The 18,647-nt window shown below is 39.2% G+C and overlaps 1 protein-coding gene across 1 annotated transcript in view; it reads left to right on the top strand.

Moving 5' to 3' along the window:
- Nucleotides 1-18,647, top strand: part of OCA2 (oculocutaneous albinism II) — a 171,786-nt gene that overhangs the window by 45,052 nt on the left and 108,087 nt on the right. Inside the window, exons 9-13 of the mRNA XM_009994824.1 lie at nucleotides 11,084-11,155; nucleotides 12,033-12,098; nucleotides 13,296-13,352; nucleotides 14,372-14,496; nucleotides 17,992-18,130. Of these exons, the coding sequence (XP_009993126.1) occupies nucleotides 11,084-11,155; nucleotides 12,033-12,098; nucleotides 13,296-13,352; nucleotides 14,372-14,496; nucleotides 17,992-18,130 (459 nt within the window). The remainder of the gene's footprint in view (nucleotides 1-11,083; nucleotides 11,156-12,032; nucleotides 12,099-13,295; nucleotides 13,353-14,371; nucleotides 14,497-17,991; nucleotides 18,131-18,647) is intronic.

The following is an 18,647-nucleotide window of genomic DNA, read 5'->3' as shown; positions in this document are numbered from 1 at the left end:
GTGCAAGGATGGAAAAATTGTTAAGAGCAATTAAAACACTGCTGTAGTAGTTGGCAGAAAATTAGGGGTGGATTATCAGAACAAACTCAAGATGCTCTTTGGTGAAGAGTCTGAGACCTACCTCAGTGAGCAAGAAGAAATGTTTGCCCACATCTGCCCTTCTGTCTGGGGCTGAGAGGGAAAAAAAAAGCCCAAGACTGGGACAGGGTGAGAAAGTTGGTGCCCCTGGGTGTGCCAGGTAGCTTCCAGCAGGGCTAGAATGTTCTCCTGCATGCTTTTCCTCCCTTGAGAGACTGCTGGGCCTGACTGGGGGAGAAAGAAGGCTGCCTTGATATTGTCTTGATGATCTGCAGTGTGCTACAGTGAGATAGAAATGAAGCCAAGAGGCAGGGTTTAGAGAGCAAACTTCCCAGCCTGAAGCAGAAATCATAAATGTTGTGACTCTGGGGAGCTGCATGGAACCAGAAGATAAAATCAAGTAGAAAAAACAAGCTTGAAGAAAAATCTAGCTCCCTCTGGAGCAGGCTGCATCCCTCCTGGGCAAAGTCGGCTGAAACAGGTGCTGGAGACCTGGATTGAGTAAGGGGATCCATATGTAGGGTGGATCCATCCATCCATCCATCCTGTCCCTTAGACTGAAACATTCACCAGATGGTACTCAGGATATTCTCCTAAAGAGCAGCCCATGGCTGAGCTGGTAATCAAGGCTTGTGGTCATTCTTTCTGACTTAGGAGGAGGGTGTGACCTCCACGCACTTTGAGAGGCTCAAAATGACTTTAAAGCAGCTGTGCAGTAGCATTACAAGCTGCTCCTCATGAGGACCAGAAGATCAGTAACCCTGAGTTGCCAGGATTTCTATCACTTGGGTAGTTTAGAGTCACTGCCACCAGCAAGGAAGCTCCATCAGAACAGACAAAGCACCAGTTGGGTAAACTACAGTCACTTTTACTTGCTGTAACTTCAACACAGGAAGTGTAAAGGAAGCAGAGAGTCCTGCAGGATGAGGCCAGAATAAGTTTAAGTTCAAACAGAAATACAGTAGAACAGCTAGCAAAATCCTCAGCTGGATCCCAGCTTGCGATGTTATAACAACGGGTTTGTATCATTAATCTGATTTGAATATTGATTTTACACGGGCGATTGCCTGTCTAATTGTTGCATCTATCTTTGTAGAAATCTGGCTCAGCTCTGTATGCCTGCTTTAAGGAAAAATATCTTCTGCTGGGTGCTGTGGTACTTCTGCAGCATGTACCTTGGCTGTAATTGAGAACTTAATAGGAAAAACTGCCACTGGATGGTGCTGCTTGCTATTCTAAGGACTCGATAGGATTGTCTGCTTTAAAAGATGCTGGCGCCCAGGCTCTACTTTTTGCAGAATGCTAGTTTTTTAAATAATAGCAGTAATATTTTCAACAGTAAGTGTAAAAACGATTTTCCAAATGTTCGTTTTCTATTTTCTCTTGCCTTTTAAAACAGATTTGAACTGCATTTTGTTCAATTTGTGAAAGACTGTCAAGCACAAGTGTGTTGCCCTGCCTTGCATACTACGTGTGCTGTGGGTTGGTTTTTTTTCCTTTCTGTTTGAGACAGGCAAGAGAACATTAAATTAGCTTAATTGAATGCTGCTGTTCAGCCTCTACCCTGCCTACAGCAGCCAGAGGGTTAGAGTGCCATGAAGTCTTAAAATTTTAACAAAATATTAGAACACATACACTTCTAATGCACACAAAGGGGGTGGAGAATCACTAAGCCTCTTCTGGGGCCTCAAATAATGTCTTCCTTTAGCAAGATCAAGGGCAAAAGGGAATGAACACATGTTAGAGAATTTAGGGAGCTGGCTTAGAGGGAGATGCCACAGCATGATCTAAAGAGGAAGAAAAATCCAAGGAGGGAAACTGGAACCAGAAAGGGAGGAGATGTCAGGGGTGAAAGACTCTCCAGAGGGATTGCTGGCTAGAGCAGACAGCTCCCTGTGAAAGTAATGCAAGTGCTGCAGTTTGCTGTACTATTGTTCATAGTGCATGACTGTAATTCTGTATGGCTGTGTCATCCTTCTGTTAAAAAAGGGCTGACAATGATTCACATGGGGAAAGTAAACCAGGTTTGCTTTTTTGATTTGCTTTGTGTAATTTCTTTACTAGAAATAAACAATCTTGTTGGTCTTGAGGGTTTTGAGGTAGCTGGGAAACAGCAGTGGTGACATGTTCTTCAGTTTCAGACAACATCCTGAAACTGCAAATGTAATGAGGGTCTTGCATTCTTCACAAATAGTGCTTTTAGGACACAAAAAAGGAGGTGTGGATTTGGGGTACTATTAATGCACATGGAATAGGTGGAGGCAGTGCAGCCTCCTGAGGTAGATGCTGGAGAACTGGATTGACCTTTGCACAATGGTATTAACTTGTTGCCAGGCCAGCCTGTTGACAATAGAGTGGCTTTGGTCAAACCAGACCCTATTGTGGGCTGACATATCCTCTTCTAGGTAGCAACCTTTGTCCTTTACTGGCTTGTGACCAGCTCTCTCTACTTTATTCATATATAAAATGGTTTTTGTAGCTAAAATCTTACAGGATTGAAATGCCCTGGCACAGGAAAGTGAACACCATCCTGTCTTTCCAGGGGGCTCCACTTGCTATTTATCTGACCTGACTCAAGGCCTTGATTTACAGTTCATCATCTCATTCGTCTCTGTTTGTCTCTGTCCAATTTAACATTAAGACAAAACCCCCATGTTCATAGCAAATAAAAAGATTCACTTATAAAACTTGACTCTGAGGAACTCTCAAACCATCAGATGTTACGGGATTTTCCCCTTTTGGTGTTTCCTGGAGGTGTATAAAAATAATTTTGTTACATCAAAGTCATCCCAACAGTTAGAGGCTGGAAAATATCCACTCATGGTTGTAATGATAGACATAAGACAGACCCTTCTGGTTTTTTGTATGAAATTGATAGAAATATTAGCTAGGTTTGATACCTTTTTATCCCTAGTTCTCATTAACAATATTCTGAGCTGAGAGGTTATTTCAAAACTAGACTCAAATTAGAAGTCATGCAGTCATTTCGACCCTCATCATATAGGAATAAACAAAGCGTCTTCTGGATCATCTGGCCAACATATGAACAAATGCCATTGCCCTCCTTCCTTCCTGACTTTTCTCTCTTCTCCAGCTTTGTTTTTCCCCTAAGTTTCCATGGCATGAAAATACAAGGGTTTCAGTAGTCTTGCTCATCTCAAACAGTAAGGATATGTTTACCCTTGAATCATCCAAGGGTTACTTTAATGCACTTAATTCAATGTTCCATATCAGCATGAAGCTTTAGCCCAGGTTTCCTCTACAAACAGCAAGGATGATGTTCTGAGGTCTGATAAACAGTGAAAAGCTACAAATTCTTCATTCAAAGCCTTTGATGGAGCTATGGAGTAACAAATATCTTTGCAGAATGTGGTATTGACTTCTAGATTTTCTATAAAGAAGAGGGGAATTAATTAATGAGATTTTTTTATTTACAGAAAATCTGATCTGCTTAAATCTTTCTCTCTTTTTCTCTCTCTTTTATGTATTGTGTTTTACATCTAGAAAGAATTGATGTTATTTGGTGAAACCTGCGGTAGTTACTGAATCATAGAATTTCACAGCCATCTTTCCTAGACAAAACTCCCAAGATATCTCTGCCTTGTGTTTCTTAGCCTGTTCAGTCTCCATACTATAGGAGTAAAAGTGAACTAACGCAGAAGTAACTTGTCTTGGATACCATATAGATTACTTTTAATCATCTTCTATTTAAGATAATCATCCTATGTAGTGCCATCTTCTATTTTGAAACATTGCTTTAGAAAGTGGAAAATTGCTGCCTTCTGTCTTTCCCTAAGGCAGGTTTTTTTATATAATGACTTTCTCCACTAACTTTGAAACAGAACAAGTAATTTGGCACATTTTCTGGGTGAAAATGGATATTACAGCAGTATGTTATAGGTGAGTGCTTTCTTACCTTGGGATTGTGTAGATGTCCTTCAGGAGTCACACAGTTTGCTGTAGAACCTAATGTTTCTATTTTAAAAAATCCAAGATTTATAGGGTTGGAAATTTGTCTGTAAAAATAAGGTAAGTGTATATGAAGTAAAATTAATGGAGTATTAATGGAGTATTATTTTCACAGAGTTACAGGGATCAGCCTTTTATTGTGCAATTAATAAGAATTAATAAGAATGCATGTTAGTACTAAAATATGAGACTACTCCAATCTGTGCTCTTAACTCATCTACTGACCTTTAGCACATATTTCATACATATGGTAGTACTATTATACTGAATCACCCCTGAATTCTTGTAAAAGTAAGTAAGCTTTTGGTACAGGGTTTTTTTGGTATTTTGTTTCTACCCCCCTGCCTCAAGTAAGACATATTTATGCACAGTGATGGGAGTTTTGATTTACAAAAATGAGATTAGTAAGATTTTCCAAAAATTTTACTTGGCATAAAGTCTTATTTTATCATGCACATGGCTTGGGGTAAAGAATACCTATAGATAGTGCAGACAAAGATAGAAATAGCTGGTTTTGGTGCCACTGAATTTTGTGATGTTTGTAGTCACTTTGGGATCCTTGATGTACATCATCTTCCAGCAGCTGTGCTATACATGCTTGCCTTGAGAGCTGCTTTAGTCCATCCCTGAATACTGCATCAGTGTAAGTCATACTTTCTGAACTAAGCCAAGCAACTCCCTTTTCCTTCATTAAAATCCCTACAGAATGTACTTGCTACTGCTTAACGAAGTAATTCCAAGGCAATTAATTTTCCTTTATAATTCATTTTGCACTAGCTGTGTTGACACACATCACCTGTAAGGGGTTCCCGTGTGCTGGGAAGAGTGTCCTGCTGCTGAAGAAGCAGCAGAAAGGCTTCTGCAGAGTTTGTTCTGCAGAGCATACCAAGGGGAGGAGGGGGAGGATGTAAAACATTAGCTGCCATCACCAGCTGAGGGAGAGGCACTTGGCTCTGCCTTCAGCAGCTGATGCTGGTTAGATGGTCTCTTTAAGCAAGCATGAAGAAAATCAAGTAAATATGGCTGGCTCCATTGGCTTTCCTTTGCTGCTGCTCTGATCTCATCTGTACCTGACTACATCCTGTATTTCGAGACTATTGGTTTAGATTCTGTCCAGTTGTGCCAGAAGTAAAGCAATTCTCATGAATTGAGATTTTGATGCCTTTCAGCTTTGAAGTGAATCTGCTGCAGGGCAGAGTTCAAAGTATTGCAAGGCTTTTTTTGACACTAGTTGTTTTCTAACACAAGCCCAAATTTTCAGTTATGTTGCTTGAAAGAGTTAGGAAAAATTACATAAATTAGTTAGATAAATTACAACTATTTTTTCCTACAAACTTCAGTTTTGATTTCAGCTTCTGATGCCAGCTTCAGGCTTCAGCATTAATTTTCCATACTGGAAGAGGATCAAATATGTGTAACATGAAAGACTGAAGTTTTATCTATCCCTGCTAAAACAGCTGGAATAGTCCAGGATAATGCACACCACCAAAATCTATAGAGTATGTGACAGCAAATTATCAGATAATCTCCATTGAGGGCAATGACTGAGAAACACATTTCCAGAGGCAGTCAGGCTAATGCTGTCTTAATTATCTTTAGGAAAAACAAATTCCTGGCTTTGAAAACTTCTTTCACTGCTGGGATTAACTTATTTTAACCCAATAAACCCTTAGTAAAACATAAAAAGGAATAGATATAAAATATGAAGTCAGAAAAAAAAGGCTATCCTAGAGCAAATTTTACTCTTCTCCCTGCCTGTGTCCTGGGAATAAAAAATTGAACTAGAGCCTTTATAAAGTCTAAGAGAGATTTAGCTCTTGATTTTATAGAGGAAGTTTCAGCTGCTCTGGAGGCAGGTGGAAAATGCATAAAACCCATATGTGGATATAGCATTGGGAATAACTGCCTGCTGTTGAAATGCAGCAATGCTGCCACACTATCAAAGTGAAATTAATTTCTCATTAAAATAGTTTAATGCAACAGGCTTAATAAGAAATGAATTGAGGCTGTATTTGAAGCTTCATGCTACAGTCACTGGCAGTCATCTTTCAACTGCCACATCTCACTTACAAAGAAGGACTTTGGAACTAAAATATTTGGTATGCTGCTGGGGTTGTTCAGTTTGGAGAAGACCACAGGGAGACCATATAGTGGCCTCCCAGTACCTGAAGAGGCTGCAGGAAAACTGGAGATGGAATTTTTACAAGGGCATGGAGTGATAGGACAGCGGTGAATGGTTTTGAGCTGAAAGGGGTGAATATAGATTAGGTATCAGGAATAATTTCTTTCCTGTGATGCTGGTGAGACACTGGAACAGGTTGCCCAGGGAAGTTGTGGAAATGTCCAAGGGCAGGTTGGATGGGGCTCTGAGCAACCTGGTTTAGTGGGAGGTGTCCCTGCCCATGCAGGGAGGGGCTGGAACTAGATGATTTTGAAGGTTCCTTCCAACCCCAACCATTCTGTTTCTATGATGTATTATTTATCAAATGTCTTCAGAAGCACATTTTGGAAATATGCATGCCGTGGGTTTTGGCTGGGAAATGTGTGCTCTGAAATTGTATACAGGTCAGCATTTAATTAGCTGCTAAATAATTTCCTTTTACCTCCTGGACCACTGCACAAGATGAAGTGTTTGGAATTTTGAATAGTTTTTATAATGATGCTGTTGCAATCTACCAAAAGAATTTATGAACTCTGTGCAAACATTCCAAATCACTTTCAGATACATAAAGAAATCTAAATCTGGACAAGGTCTAGGTTGTCTAAATCCAGTTGAAATTATGGGTCTGGAAATGTGTATTTCTTAATAATAACAAGCACAAAGACTTTTGGTGTAAATTATTTGGGTTGCTTTCATTTCTTACCTTAAATTTAAATCCTGAACTAGGAGTATGGAAACTATCATACAGAATCAGCATTCAGCACATTGTGTTTATCACACAGCAGGCAGGCAACCATAGACAAACTTTGTACAGGTAATTATGAAACAAAATCACAGAATCACAAAACTATCGGGGTTTGAAGTGAACTTTAGAATTCATCTAGTCTACCCCCTTGATAAAGCAGGATCACCTAGAGCACATTACACAGGTTTGTATCCAGGCAGGTTTTTAATATCTCAAGAGAAGGAGGCTCCTCAACCTTTCTGGGAAGCCTATTCCAGTGCTTTGTCACCCTCACAGTAAGTAATTTTTTTCTCATGTTTACTTGGAACTCTTGTTTTCCAGCCTGTGCCCATTGCCTCTTGTCCTGTCACTGGGAACTACTGAAAAGAGTCTGGCTCCATCCTCCTACTTACAGGCATTAATAAGGTCTCCCCTCAGCCCTCTCATCTCCAGGCTGAATAGTCCCAGCTCTCTCAGCCTTTCCTCATAAGGGAGATGCTCCAATCCCCCTGCCATCTTTGTTGCCCTCTGCTGGACTCTCTAGTAGTTCCCTGTCTCTCTTGAATTGGGGAGCCCAGAACTGGACACTGCATTCCACATGTGGCCTCACTAAGGCAGAGTAGAGGGGGAGGATGGCCTCTCTCGACCTGCAGGCCACACTCTTCCTTATGCATCCCAGGATACCATTGGCCTTCTTGGCCACAAGGGCATATTGCTGGTTCATGGTCTACCAGGACTCCAAGATTCTTCTCCTCAGGGCTGCTTTCCAGCAGGTCAACACCTAACCTATACTGATGCATGGGGTTGTTCCTCCCCAGGTGTGGGACCTTACATTTGCCCTTGTTGAACCTCATTAAGCTCCTCTCTGCCCAGTGCAACAAGCTATCACTATAGAAGTTTTTTTCCAATCTTTGCCCATTCTAAATTGACCACACAGCATGACCCTATAATGTTGCTGTCACCACACCTACATGAGGCTTTGACAGAACAAGAAGGACCAGAGAGGATGGGAACATGTGAGGTGGCATTTATGTACAAGAGGGTGGAAACAGACATAAATCTGAGTTGCATCAGGATGTCTATCTCTGATGCCTGAAGTCTCTTTACAGTGGCTGGACTGACTTGTGCTTAAGGCTGTAGTCCTGGAGTTACCACCTGAGTTCAGTTGCTCTTGCTACTGCATTAACTTTTGGCCCATTATTTACTTCTGCTTCCATTCCTAGCTTGTAAAATTAAAATTCTACCCCATCAGGCTGATGCAGCCCACACTTTTGTGATCTTACAGACAACTCTTATTTGAAAGTGAAACTCATTAGGAATTTGGGTTCTTTAGTTGTAATTGTCTCTGCTTACTAGAGAATGTAAAAAGTTATGCACTTTCTCAGTCACAGAATAGAACCATAGGATGGTTTGGAACCTTCAAAAGTCATCCAGTCCAGCACTCCCTGCCACAGGCAGGGTCATCTTCAACATCCAATGATGAGTTCCAGGGAGAAGCATGAGAAGGATCAGATGAATACAAATGATTTCTCACTTCATCTTTCAAAATGCCTTTAGAGTCAAAAGTCCACCAAATCTCTCAGCTTTCCTGGGGCTTAATCCCTGTGTTACTGTATTTCTGATCTCTTTCAGTTCTGTACCTGAGCTTTTGTTTATGGATACGTAAGTATTTGTAAGATTTAAAAAATGTATTTACAAGCATATTTTATGTTTGGGGTTTGCTTTATTTGAAAAGAAAAATAAAAAGTAATTTATTCTTTCCCCAACCCCCCCAAATAGAAACTTTTGAGTATTTACATGTTTCAGTTTGCATAAGTGGTGTTTCTAGGCTTTATATTACTTGGTAGCTACAAACTACTTGGTAGCTTGCTCAAATGAAGAGTTGTATGTTTGACAAGTTTTTTTGCAATAGAGGTTTGCATCTGAATAGTCTTCCTTCAGGATATACTTCTTTATATCCTTCTTGAAAAATCACTAGGATGAGGGAACTGACAGATGACTCCATTTGTACAGCACTTTTTTTTTTTTTTTTTCATCTTTCTGCAGAAATTAAAGGATATTTCACCCATAGGTGACAGCAAACTCTTGGAAACTGAAAATGCTGTCAATGTATGCAATTAAGTCTGCAGTGGTGACAGCAAAAAATCTTATATGGATATATGCAAAAGTAACAACACAAAAAATCTAAACCTGCTGAAATCTCAGAAAATCCATGAAACCTTCCTGAGAACTGCAAAAAGAGTTATCAAACATGGATGGTGATTAGATAAGGAGAAAGCCTCCAGCTGAGAACAGCTGAGGATTCCCCAGTAGCTTCTCTTTGTACTTGCTTTGCTCTGGTAAGAAGCTGATCTCCTTCCCTAACTGACATCTGTGCTCCAGGTCTTTCACTGGAGAGAACTGGAAGGTCTAATTACTGCACCCTATCATCATCCACAAGGCCTTGTCAAACATTCTTGAATGACTCCCACCTTTGAAGAATCATAAGGGCCATATATATATGTACTAATATAATACTAATATAAATACTCTGAAGCTGGAAATCAAAGATGAAACAGTGACTTGTCACACACATTTCTGTAGGAGCTGTAATCTGTGCTATGTACTTTAAGGTCATTAGGACATAAAAACCTTGGTCTGGTCTCCTGCTTTATAACTATGAGTAAGTTATTCTCCAGTGTATTTTGAAGAAAAACGTAGGAGAATGGAGCAGATTTTTCTTTTGACTCCTAAATTAGTCATTTATATTTTTATTTTTCTAGTAATTTGGTAAGTTGCTTAGTTGCTTACCACTGCAGTAAAAAATTTATCTTCAAGGAAAAAAAAAAGCCAATCTTTCCTTTTTTCCTTTAGGTAGGCCCACATCCTACTGTTTCTTATCAGCAAGATATTTCTCATGAAATTAGCAGCAAATGAAATATATCTAGGCTGCCTCGTTTCTTTCTCAGAAATAATTGTGACTGTGTCTGAATAATATTTAAACACATTATTGGAAATGCTGTTAATTAGGTTTGATCTGTTGTAGTATGATTTTCATTAATTATATTCTTACTTTAACTGAGTTATTTTAAACATTTTATGATCTTCCAGACATGCTTGATTAAATATCTACAAATGAGCACTTGGAGGAAAAAGCACATTTTTGTGGCATGTTTGCTTTTGTACTTTCTCCTTGAGAATTTAAATGCAATTTATTAATTCAATACATAGATGTGGACAAATGTCAATATATTGTAGTAACTGTTGCAGTGTGAAATGAATGGCTGTGTTGTGGTTGGGAGCTTGAATCTTATTTTCAGATGCATTGTTTGTGTGCTAGGGAAGTGTCAGAGATGGAGGAGAAGCTCTGTCCAAGGCTGGGTTAGTCTGTACAGTGGTGTGAAAGCAGGTTTTGAAGAACTGAGAAGACAATGGAAAAGGTGTCCAGCAGAGTCTAGCTGAAGTACATGGCTTTCTTGAAGCCAAAACAGTTTGTAGAGAAAATGTTGATGTAAAAAAACCTAACACTTTATGAAGGAAGAAGACTCTGTGTGTGTGAGACAGAAAGCAGGGGTGCAGGCTGGCCAGATCTGTCTGGCCCACAGACCACCAACTGGACCTGGAAACTCAAAGCCACTATAGTATGTCTGTGCATGTGTAGTATTCATCTGCCCACGTCTGAGCTTGGGGATTGCTTTGTAGATATTGGAGATGAACAGGCAACTGTGAAGAATGATGTGGATCAGCTCCTGGGCACTCATCTTCTTCCTATAGGCTGTGAAAGGAAACCAACAGGACTTGACTTTGCGATCCTTAAGTTAGGGAAGACAAATTGCTTTCCCTCTTGTGTCACCCACTGGCAAATGTTAGAAATGGGTGCTGAAGTCCCTTCTCTGCCTTGAGGTCAGAGCTGAGATTTCTGAGTAGGGTTTTGTACAGGAATGGTTTTCCAAAAAAACATTTTAAATAACATCCTATAGTGAGACAAAGTAATCAGCCATTCTCTGGTCAGGTCTTTTTGAAAGGGGGTGAGTTGGAATAAGGACCAAAAAACCCCCGAAGAAACCAAGATAGGAATAAACTAGAGGAATTTTTATCCTTTCCCCTCCTCCTTTTTAATAATAATGAGGTGTTTAAAGGAGTCTCTGGTCAATTCTTACCCATTATTGCAGATTGTTCACAGGACTCTGGCAGCGATGCTGGGCTCTTTGGCAGCTATAGCCGCCTTAGCTACTGTTGGGGAGGTAAGTGATCAAACTGTAAGTCCTCACTTTATCTCTGGGTATGGTGACATAACTTTCAGTGTTTGCTCTGTTGTGATTGGGCACGTGACAGTAAAGTATTTTGAAGAGAGAGAGATGGTGGGGCAGATACTGGAATGGGGAAGCACCTTGTGGAAAACAAGCCAGCCTAGGGTGGATAGACAAGGAGAGCAGGCAGAAGTCAGTTGATGCTATTTTGTTCAGATTTGCAGGAAGCTGAGTACAGCCATTTTCAGCTTAATTCAGAGTCACCCTAACACTGTTATTTTCAGTAATGTTAGGTTACCAAGTAAACCTAAACGGAAATACACTGCTTTATCCTACCCTAAGTAATTACACCTCATGCTTCCACATTCCAATCCTTTTGTTTCCCCCACCCCCGCTTATTCTTTTTTTTGATATTTAAGGAAGCCTCTGGCTGATTTTCTGTTTTTCTCATAACTGGTCACCACATCATTGCTACGTTCCCTTAAATGCCCTCCAGTTTGTTCACAGACAAAGTGGTATGTTTTTGTTCTCTTACCAAAAAAGAAACTGTAGGGTACCATATAATTTGGTTATCTTTTATTTCTGTAGTGCCCAAGGAACAACTAGATAAACCAACAGCCTAATGTAGGCTTTTGATAATGACCCACCTAGGATGCCAGCAGTACTTTGAAGTAGTAATAATGATAGTAATACTAATAGTAATAAAGGTAATAATAAAGAGTCCTTTTTGTGTACCTTGTAGGAACAGTTATTAATTTTCATCACGGCTTATGTAAATGGTTCATCAGTTGAGTGGAGTTTACATTTCATAGGTAATCACAAGTTAGGTGTTCTGTGGCATTCACTGGTAATGGTATTTTTTTGATTGCAGAGGCCAAGTATGGCCAAAGTGGTGGAGTGGATTGATTATGAGACACTGGCGCTACTGTTTGGAATGGTAATTAAAATGCATCTTTTCTCCTAAATTTGCTGAAATAATCGATTCAATGTATCACAGAATCGTCAGAGTTGGAAGGGACCTCTTGAGATCATCTAGTCCAAACCCTGGAGAAGGAGGCTCCACAACCTCTCTGGGCAGCCTGTTCCAGTATTTTGTGACCCTCCCAGTAAAGAAGTTTTTTCCTCATGTTTGGATAGAACTTCCTGTGTTCCATCCAGCTTGTGCTCATTGCTCTGCACCCTCATCAGGCACTACTGAAGAGTTTGACTTCCTCCTCCATCCAATATAGATCTGTTTCATGTTTAAATGTTTTGTTAATTGTACTTTACTGAGAGGTGTTAGGATCAAAATTTGGGCCTTATGGGATTTCTCAAAAGGAGGATGATCTCTTCAAGTGCCAAGTATTATTGCTCTCATTTATCTTACTAATTTTGTTTACTCAAAACCTTCCTCACACACACTCTACTGGAAAAGTGGTTTTCTTTGTCTTAGTCAATGCTGTGTTTGGAGCCAAAAAAAACAAAACCAGCAATGGAGGAGAAATATCTGATTTTATTATAATAATGTATTATTTTAATCACTCTGCCCAGAGCTATTTATGGTGAAAAGAGTTGGCCAAGTGGTATTAAACTCTAACAAAAATATACAACATACTAAGACAAAAATACAATTATCTGCTGCCATTCTGAGCTTTTCTTATTTCCTGACACTGCTCCCCATGACCCTGCCCACCCCACAGAAAAAAGAGAAAAAAAAATCAGTTGAAAGCAAAGATGGAAAGACAGAAAACCTCCTATAGATGTTGGAAAATGCAAGAAATTATTTGAGACACTTCTGCACTCTCTAGAGAGTTACTGCAGAAAGCAAAAACACTCATTGGCTTTTCTTGATTAATGACATAAGGGAGATGCATTGAGTACTTAATGTATAGTGCCCACTTAGTCACTGCAAATAAGATTCAACCAGACTTGTGTGACATTTACAGACTGCTTATGCTGAGCGCTAAATTTCATGATATGATAAATTAACAAGAGATACCTGGGAGCTGTAGTGGATATCCTAAAATGAAGGTGGTCAGATTCTGAGAGCTGTGTCAGATAGGAAAGACTTTTGTCAGGATCACAAACTCTACAACCCTTTAGTTTTATGTCCTAATTCAGTTGTAAGCTATTATTTTTCTTCATCTTTTGGTAGATGGTTTTGGTGGCGATATTTTCAGAGACTGGATTCTTTGATTACTGTGCAGTAAAGGTAGGCTTGTTTTGGTACTTTTAATTATTATTGGGTTAATTAAGTTAGTATTTAATCAGATCTGTTACACCAAGCACTATCTTTGAGGAACATTTCTTTGGGCAGTGTATACTTACCAAATTAGATATGACTGTGGTCAACTTCTAGTTTTGAAAAATCTCTTAGGGATGAAAGGAAGCCCTTAAGGCAGTTATATTTCTACAGGAGAAAAGCAAAGGCTCCCATTAGGGTACACAAGCATATGGACAGCATAAAACTTAGTTATTCCACTCACATCTCCAGTATTGCAGTTATGATGTAACTGCAATCTGTGTTTATGCCTGGCAGTGGGAGAGAGGAAGTTTGGGAACTATCATTAGCTTTACGATCACATGTGATAAATGGCTACAGACCTTTGCACAGCAGCAGAACCAAAGATTACATGAAAAGGGTAATTCTGATGGATTGGCTGTAAAGCAACTATTACTCATGGTGAGAGACACCTTCACTTACTGCAAAGCTTAATTTTCTTGAGAAGGGGGAAAAGACAGAAAATGCAAGTGACAAGGACTGCTTTGAGCACAGAACCCCCAAAAAACCATGAGAGGACACAACCCCTGCCTGCACAGATAGCCAGGCTGTGTTGCCCTGGCAGTGCTGTTCTGAGGATGGGGAAGGTGGCCAAATGTGTGGAGGGGGTGGAAGGTCTGAACTCCCTTAGTCCACCCAGGCATGAAGGCAGAAGGTGAGGGCTCAGTCCTGCTCCTGCCACAGGCCCACTTCATGGCTGGTAGTGGAGCATGGTATCACTTCACACTTGTTTCTTCCTCTGCATGATGGAAATGTTTGCCACTTCCAAGAAGTGTTTTCTTGCTAAATGAATCAATATTGGAGAAGGTGCTGTTAGACATGCATAGAGTAGGAAATGTTCCAAGCTCACTGTTGTCACGTCTTTGATGAAGTTGTTCTTTGTAATTTTTTTTTGAAAACTAAATTGGAGTGATCTAATCCCTTAATTTTGTTTCTTTTTGTTTTATGAGGCTTATCGATTCTCTAGAGGCAAGGTGTGGGCCATGATTACACTCCTGTGCCTCATTGCTGCAATTCTTTCTGCATTTTTGGATAACGTTACCACTATGCTGCTCTTCACCCCAGTAACCATAAGGTACTTTATTGTTATGGCTTTGGACTTGGTCTTTTCTGGCCAGCAATAAGTAGTAGACATGTGCAAAATGCTTGTTTGGACTGTTTTTGATCATCTAAATGGAAATAAAAATTTCAGATACTCCTATTGTAAAGAGGGAACATTTTCAAATGGATTGGTTGCCTTTTCCTTTAGTGTTAACAGCAAGCAAACACTGAAGCCTGTTGTACTGCCTTGGCAGCTAACTCTTCTGGTTTCTCTCCATAACTGAACTGCAACAGCCTATCACACCAAATTCCCCCTACTAGATGAACATTTTTTTCTTGTAAACAGCAAGAATTTTTAAATTAAAGCTGCCTTTTCCCTTAGTGGCTAATATCTATATAAAATTTTAGACAGTAATTTATGTTTTAGAGAAGTTTTTATCCCTTTTAAGACTAGTGACAAATTTATGATTTAAAAAATCTCCAGGTTTCAACTAAAATCCTCGCTTTGGACTATGAAACTGAATTTTCTCCCTACAGCCACTGGTTAATTCTACAATTTGAGATTAGATAGTTGGAACTTTTAATGGAAAACAGTGACATGAATTACTTCAGATTTCTCCAAATTATTAATGTGGAATTTGCAGCTACATTTATTCAATCTGTGATTATAAATTACCATTCAACCTTAATTTAACCTGTTCTGGCCAGGCAAATCTGGTCAATCCAGTTCAGTTTCTGAATGATCTAGTGATTTTTAAAATGATCCCAAGTGATGTAATGCTTGCAGTTATTATCACACTAGTGTACACGAGATTCTATTAAGACATGCTCCCAAATGAAAATTTGGTGTAAAGCAGTAAAAATCAATTTTGCAAGTGGAATTTATTCTAGATTGGGAAACAGCTGGTGAATGAAAGCTCCATTTGCCTGCTGTCCGGTTATATTTTAAAGACATCACTTTGCCTTATACCAATCAGTAATTTCACCTCTAACATTAAACAACACTGGAACTATTAAACACCGAGTTTTCTTTAGCTGTGCTGGAGAATATTTTGAATTCACTAGAACTGGGAATAGATTGAAATCCAGACATGGATGCATCTAGAACTACTGTTCACAGGCAGAGATACTGCAACGGTTATTCCATTTTCAAAAAATCATGGATTAGACTAGGTTGGAAGGGACCTTGAAAGACCAACTTCTTATGGGAATGGGAGCCAAATGAGATTATTTAGCACCCTGTTCAGTCATATCTTGAAAACCTGCAGCAATGGGGACTCTGCCATCTCCCTGAGGAGGTTGTTCCAGTGCTTAATTATTCTCACCCTGAGCATTTTTTTTGGTATATTGTGGTGAAATCTCTCCCATTGAAACTTCTACTCGTTGCCCCTTCTTACTATGTGTGGCTCCTTGTGAAGAGGGAGCCTCTGCCTTTGTAGCCATCCTTTGACTACTGGAGTTTTATATTACATGTATACTAAGTACTTTAGCTTTATACTAAATGAGTTTGTAACACTGGAGAAGGGCAACTCGGGACACAGGAAACATCTGTATTTGAATCACTGTCAAAACTAAAATAAAATATTATCTCACCTGGTAAAACCAAGTAATTGCCTATTTCTAAATGCTTCGTGCTGGGGGTCATTTGTTGTATGCCATTGTTTTCAGCCCTTGTCTATGGCTTCACTACATTGCACTGTGCTGTCATTGCCATGGAGATAAAGCCTGCAGAAAATCCTACTGACTCTATGAATATAAGGATTTGTATTTCCATTAATAAGGCAAAAAACATGATACTTCTTTCTCTTTGCATTTTGGAGTAAGCTGATAAAAAATTAATAACTACCCCTCTTTAGTTTTAGTTTATTTTTAAAATGCTTTGTTGTTGGGAACTGGAAAAGGGTAATGGTTGTTCACATAGAGAATAACATAACTAGGGTAAGTAAGCTGAAGAAGTTAAATCCTACCACATAGGTAACACATTCTGATGGTTTTATATTTTGGGCTTGACCTTTCTTGGAGCACATCAGAGGTTCTTCAAGCTATCACTAGGCCCATCTAAAACTAAAGGGTAGTGAAGGTTGTATCTTGTAACATTTGGAAATCAAGGACTGATGTAGTTAAAATTACAAGTCCAGTTGTGATCTTGTACTGCAGTTGGTACAATTGGGTCAGCTGTACGACAAAGTACCCTTTAACTGCATAATTTTATGCTGTTGGGGAAATAGTGTATTTTTGCACAGTTATTTTGTTCTGAAGTTTTTATGTGCTGACATATGTGTAATTTGACACGGTTTGTACTGAGTCTTAAATTGACACTCTTGGTGACAGGGTAAGTGTATGAAGTTAAAGTTTTGTGCAATACACTTTTTTCTCTTTGAAATATGGCGTTTAATAATATAGACTTAGATATAACAGTAAAGCTCAACTCTTCCTTCAGGGAAACGTGTGATAACACTGCAAGCTTGACAAAGCATTCTTACTACCCACTCTTCCCCACACCCTGTAATAGGTGGAGGGGGCAATCATTTAAGTGTGGACTCCAGTCTCACACACCAGAGCAACATTTTGATAAGCCATGGATAGAATAAGAGACGTTCCTTATTCCAAAGCACTTAGATGACACCTTAACTTTCAGCCTTCAATACCATGGCCCAAGTTTAAAATCAAATGTGTACATGGTGCAGATCTGTAAGTGCAATTTGTGCGAGCTGAAATAATCTACCTGAAGATTACTGTGTGTCAGTAGGCTCTGAGTTGAAACGGATCATGAGGTTACTGAGTCAATCCCAGTATTTGCCATAGTACTTTGAGTTGCTTCTTATTGAAGAAGCATTTTACTTACTAAAGAAGCATCCTACTAAAGAAACATTAAATATCTTTCAACTGCTGACAACATGTTGAGATTTTTGTTGGTAATGAGGAATGTGTATTTTCTACTCCTGTTGCATGACAAATAGGAACACTCATGATGAAGCTTTAGAGAAGGGGAATAACAGGGATAAGCGTAGGCTAAAAGATGAGGTCTCTAATAGATGATTCATGGCTGATAGTTTGCCTGCACAATCCTCTGCCACTGCTCCCCACATGAAAGTTAATCACTGATGCTGAGTACTGAGCCTGGGATTGCCCAGAATATTTTGCCATAGCTCAGTGTAGCTTGGGGACCATGGTTTAAAGAGTTGTATGATGCTGAAAATTGGAAATTCTATTTTCTGTGTAGTCCAGCTCTTGTAATACTTGATGACTTTTAATGAAATGCCTTTTTAAATGTGTCAATTTTTGTTACCATTAATTATTGCAGTATTAACGTAAAAATTGATCTTTCTGCATTTATATTGTTATAATTACTGTAGCACTAGAATGCAGCACGATTAAAACTTTACCAATGCATAGACACAAACATTACGTTTAAAGTGCTGACATTTTCCAGTGGAATGACTGTATATTTTAAATGTTATAAATTTATAAGATTTGACTTAATTTAGTCATAGGGTAAGAGGTTAATTTCATTCTCTTTATACCACAGGCTCTGTGAAGTACTTAATCTTGATCCTAGGCACGTCCTGATTGCAGAAGTAATCTTCACCAATATTGGAGGGGCAGCCACAGCTGTTGGGGATCCTCCAAATGTGATTATTGTTTCAAACCAGGAGCTGAGGGAGAAGGTAGGTGCTGCAAGCTGTTCTGCTACTAAAATTAAGTACTGATGTTGACTTATGCAGTGTTTCAACCTTCTTTTCCCCCATACAGCCACATAAACAGAACACAATCCACTTTTTCTGCCATGTTATTTCCTTCTTAGTAGGACAATCAGACAGAATAGAGTGATCTTTTGGGGACAAGATTGTGGTGAAGAGCAGATTTATTGATATGAATTGAAAACACCTTTTTTTTCTTTTTGAGAAGGGGTGGGTTTCCTTATCAATGGCAAAGTGAAGAAGGAAGCAAAAAAAAAAGGGGTTTTGCTGTGAAGAGGGGGCAGCAAGTTGGAAGAAAGGGAAAATGTGAAAATGAAGAAAAATATCCAAACATTATTTTTGGGATAGACCTTCTCTCAAGAGTTAAATGCATTAGGACAATTTGATTAATTTTCTAAACATTTCAAACCAGAAATAATTGCCCATACACAAACCCCATATAACGAGAGGCTGTGTTGTCCCAGTAGATCCATGTCCTACACGA

Source organism: Chaetura pelagica, unplaced genomic scaffold, assembly GCF_000747805.2.
Source record: "Chaetura pelagica isolate M959 unplaced genomic scaffold, ChaPel_1.0 scaffold263, whole genome shotgun sequence".
In the NCBI taxonomy this organism is placed as follows: domain Eukaryota; kingdom Metazoa; phylum Chordata; class Aves; order Apodiformes; family Apodidae; genus Chaetura; species Chaetura pelagica.
Note: the sequence above shows the minus strand (reverse complement) of the source record. Positions and strands in the feature narration are given on the sequence as shown.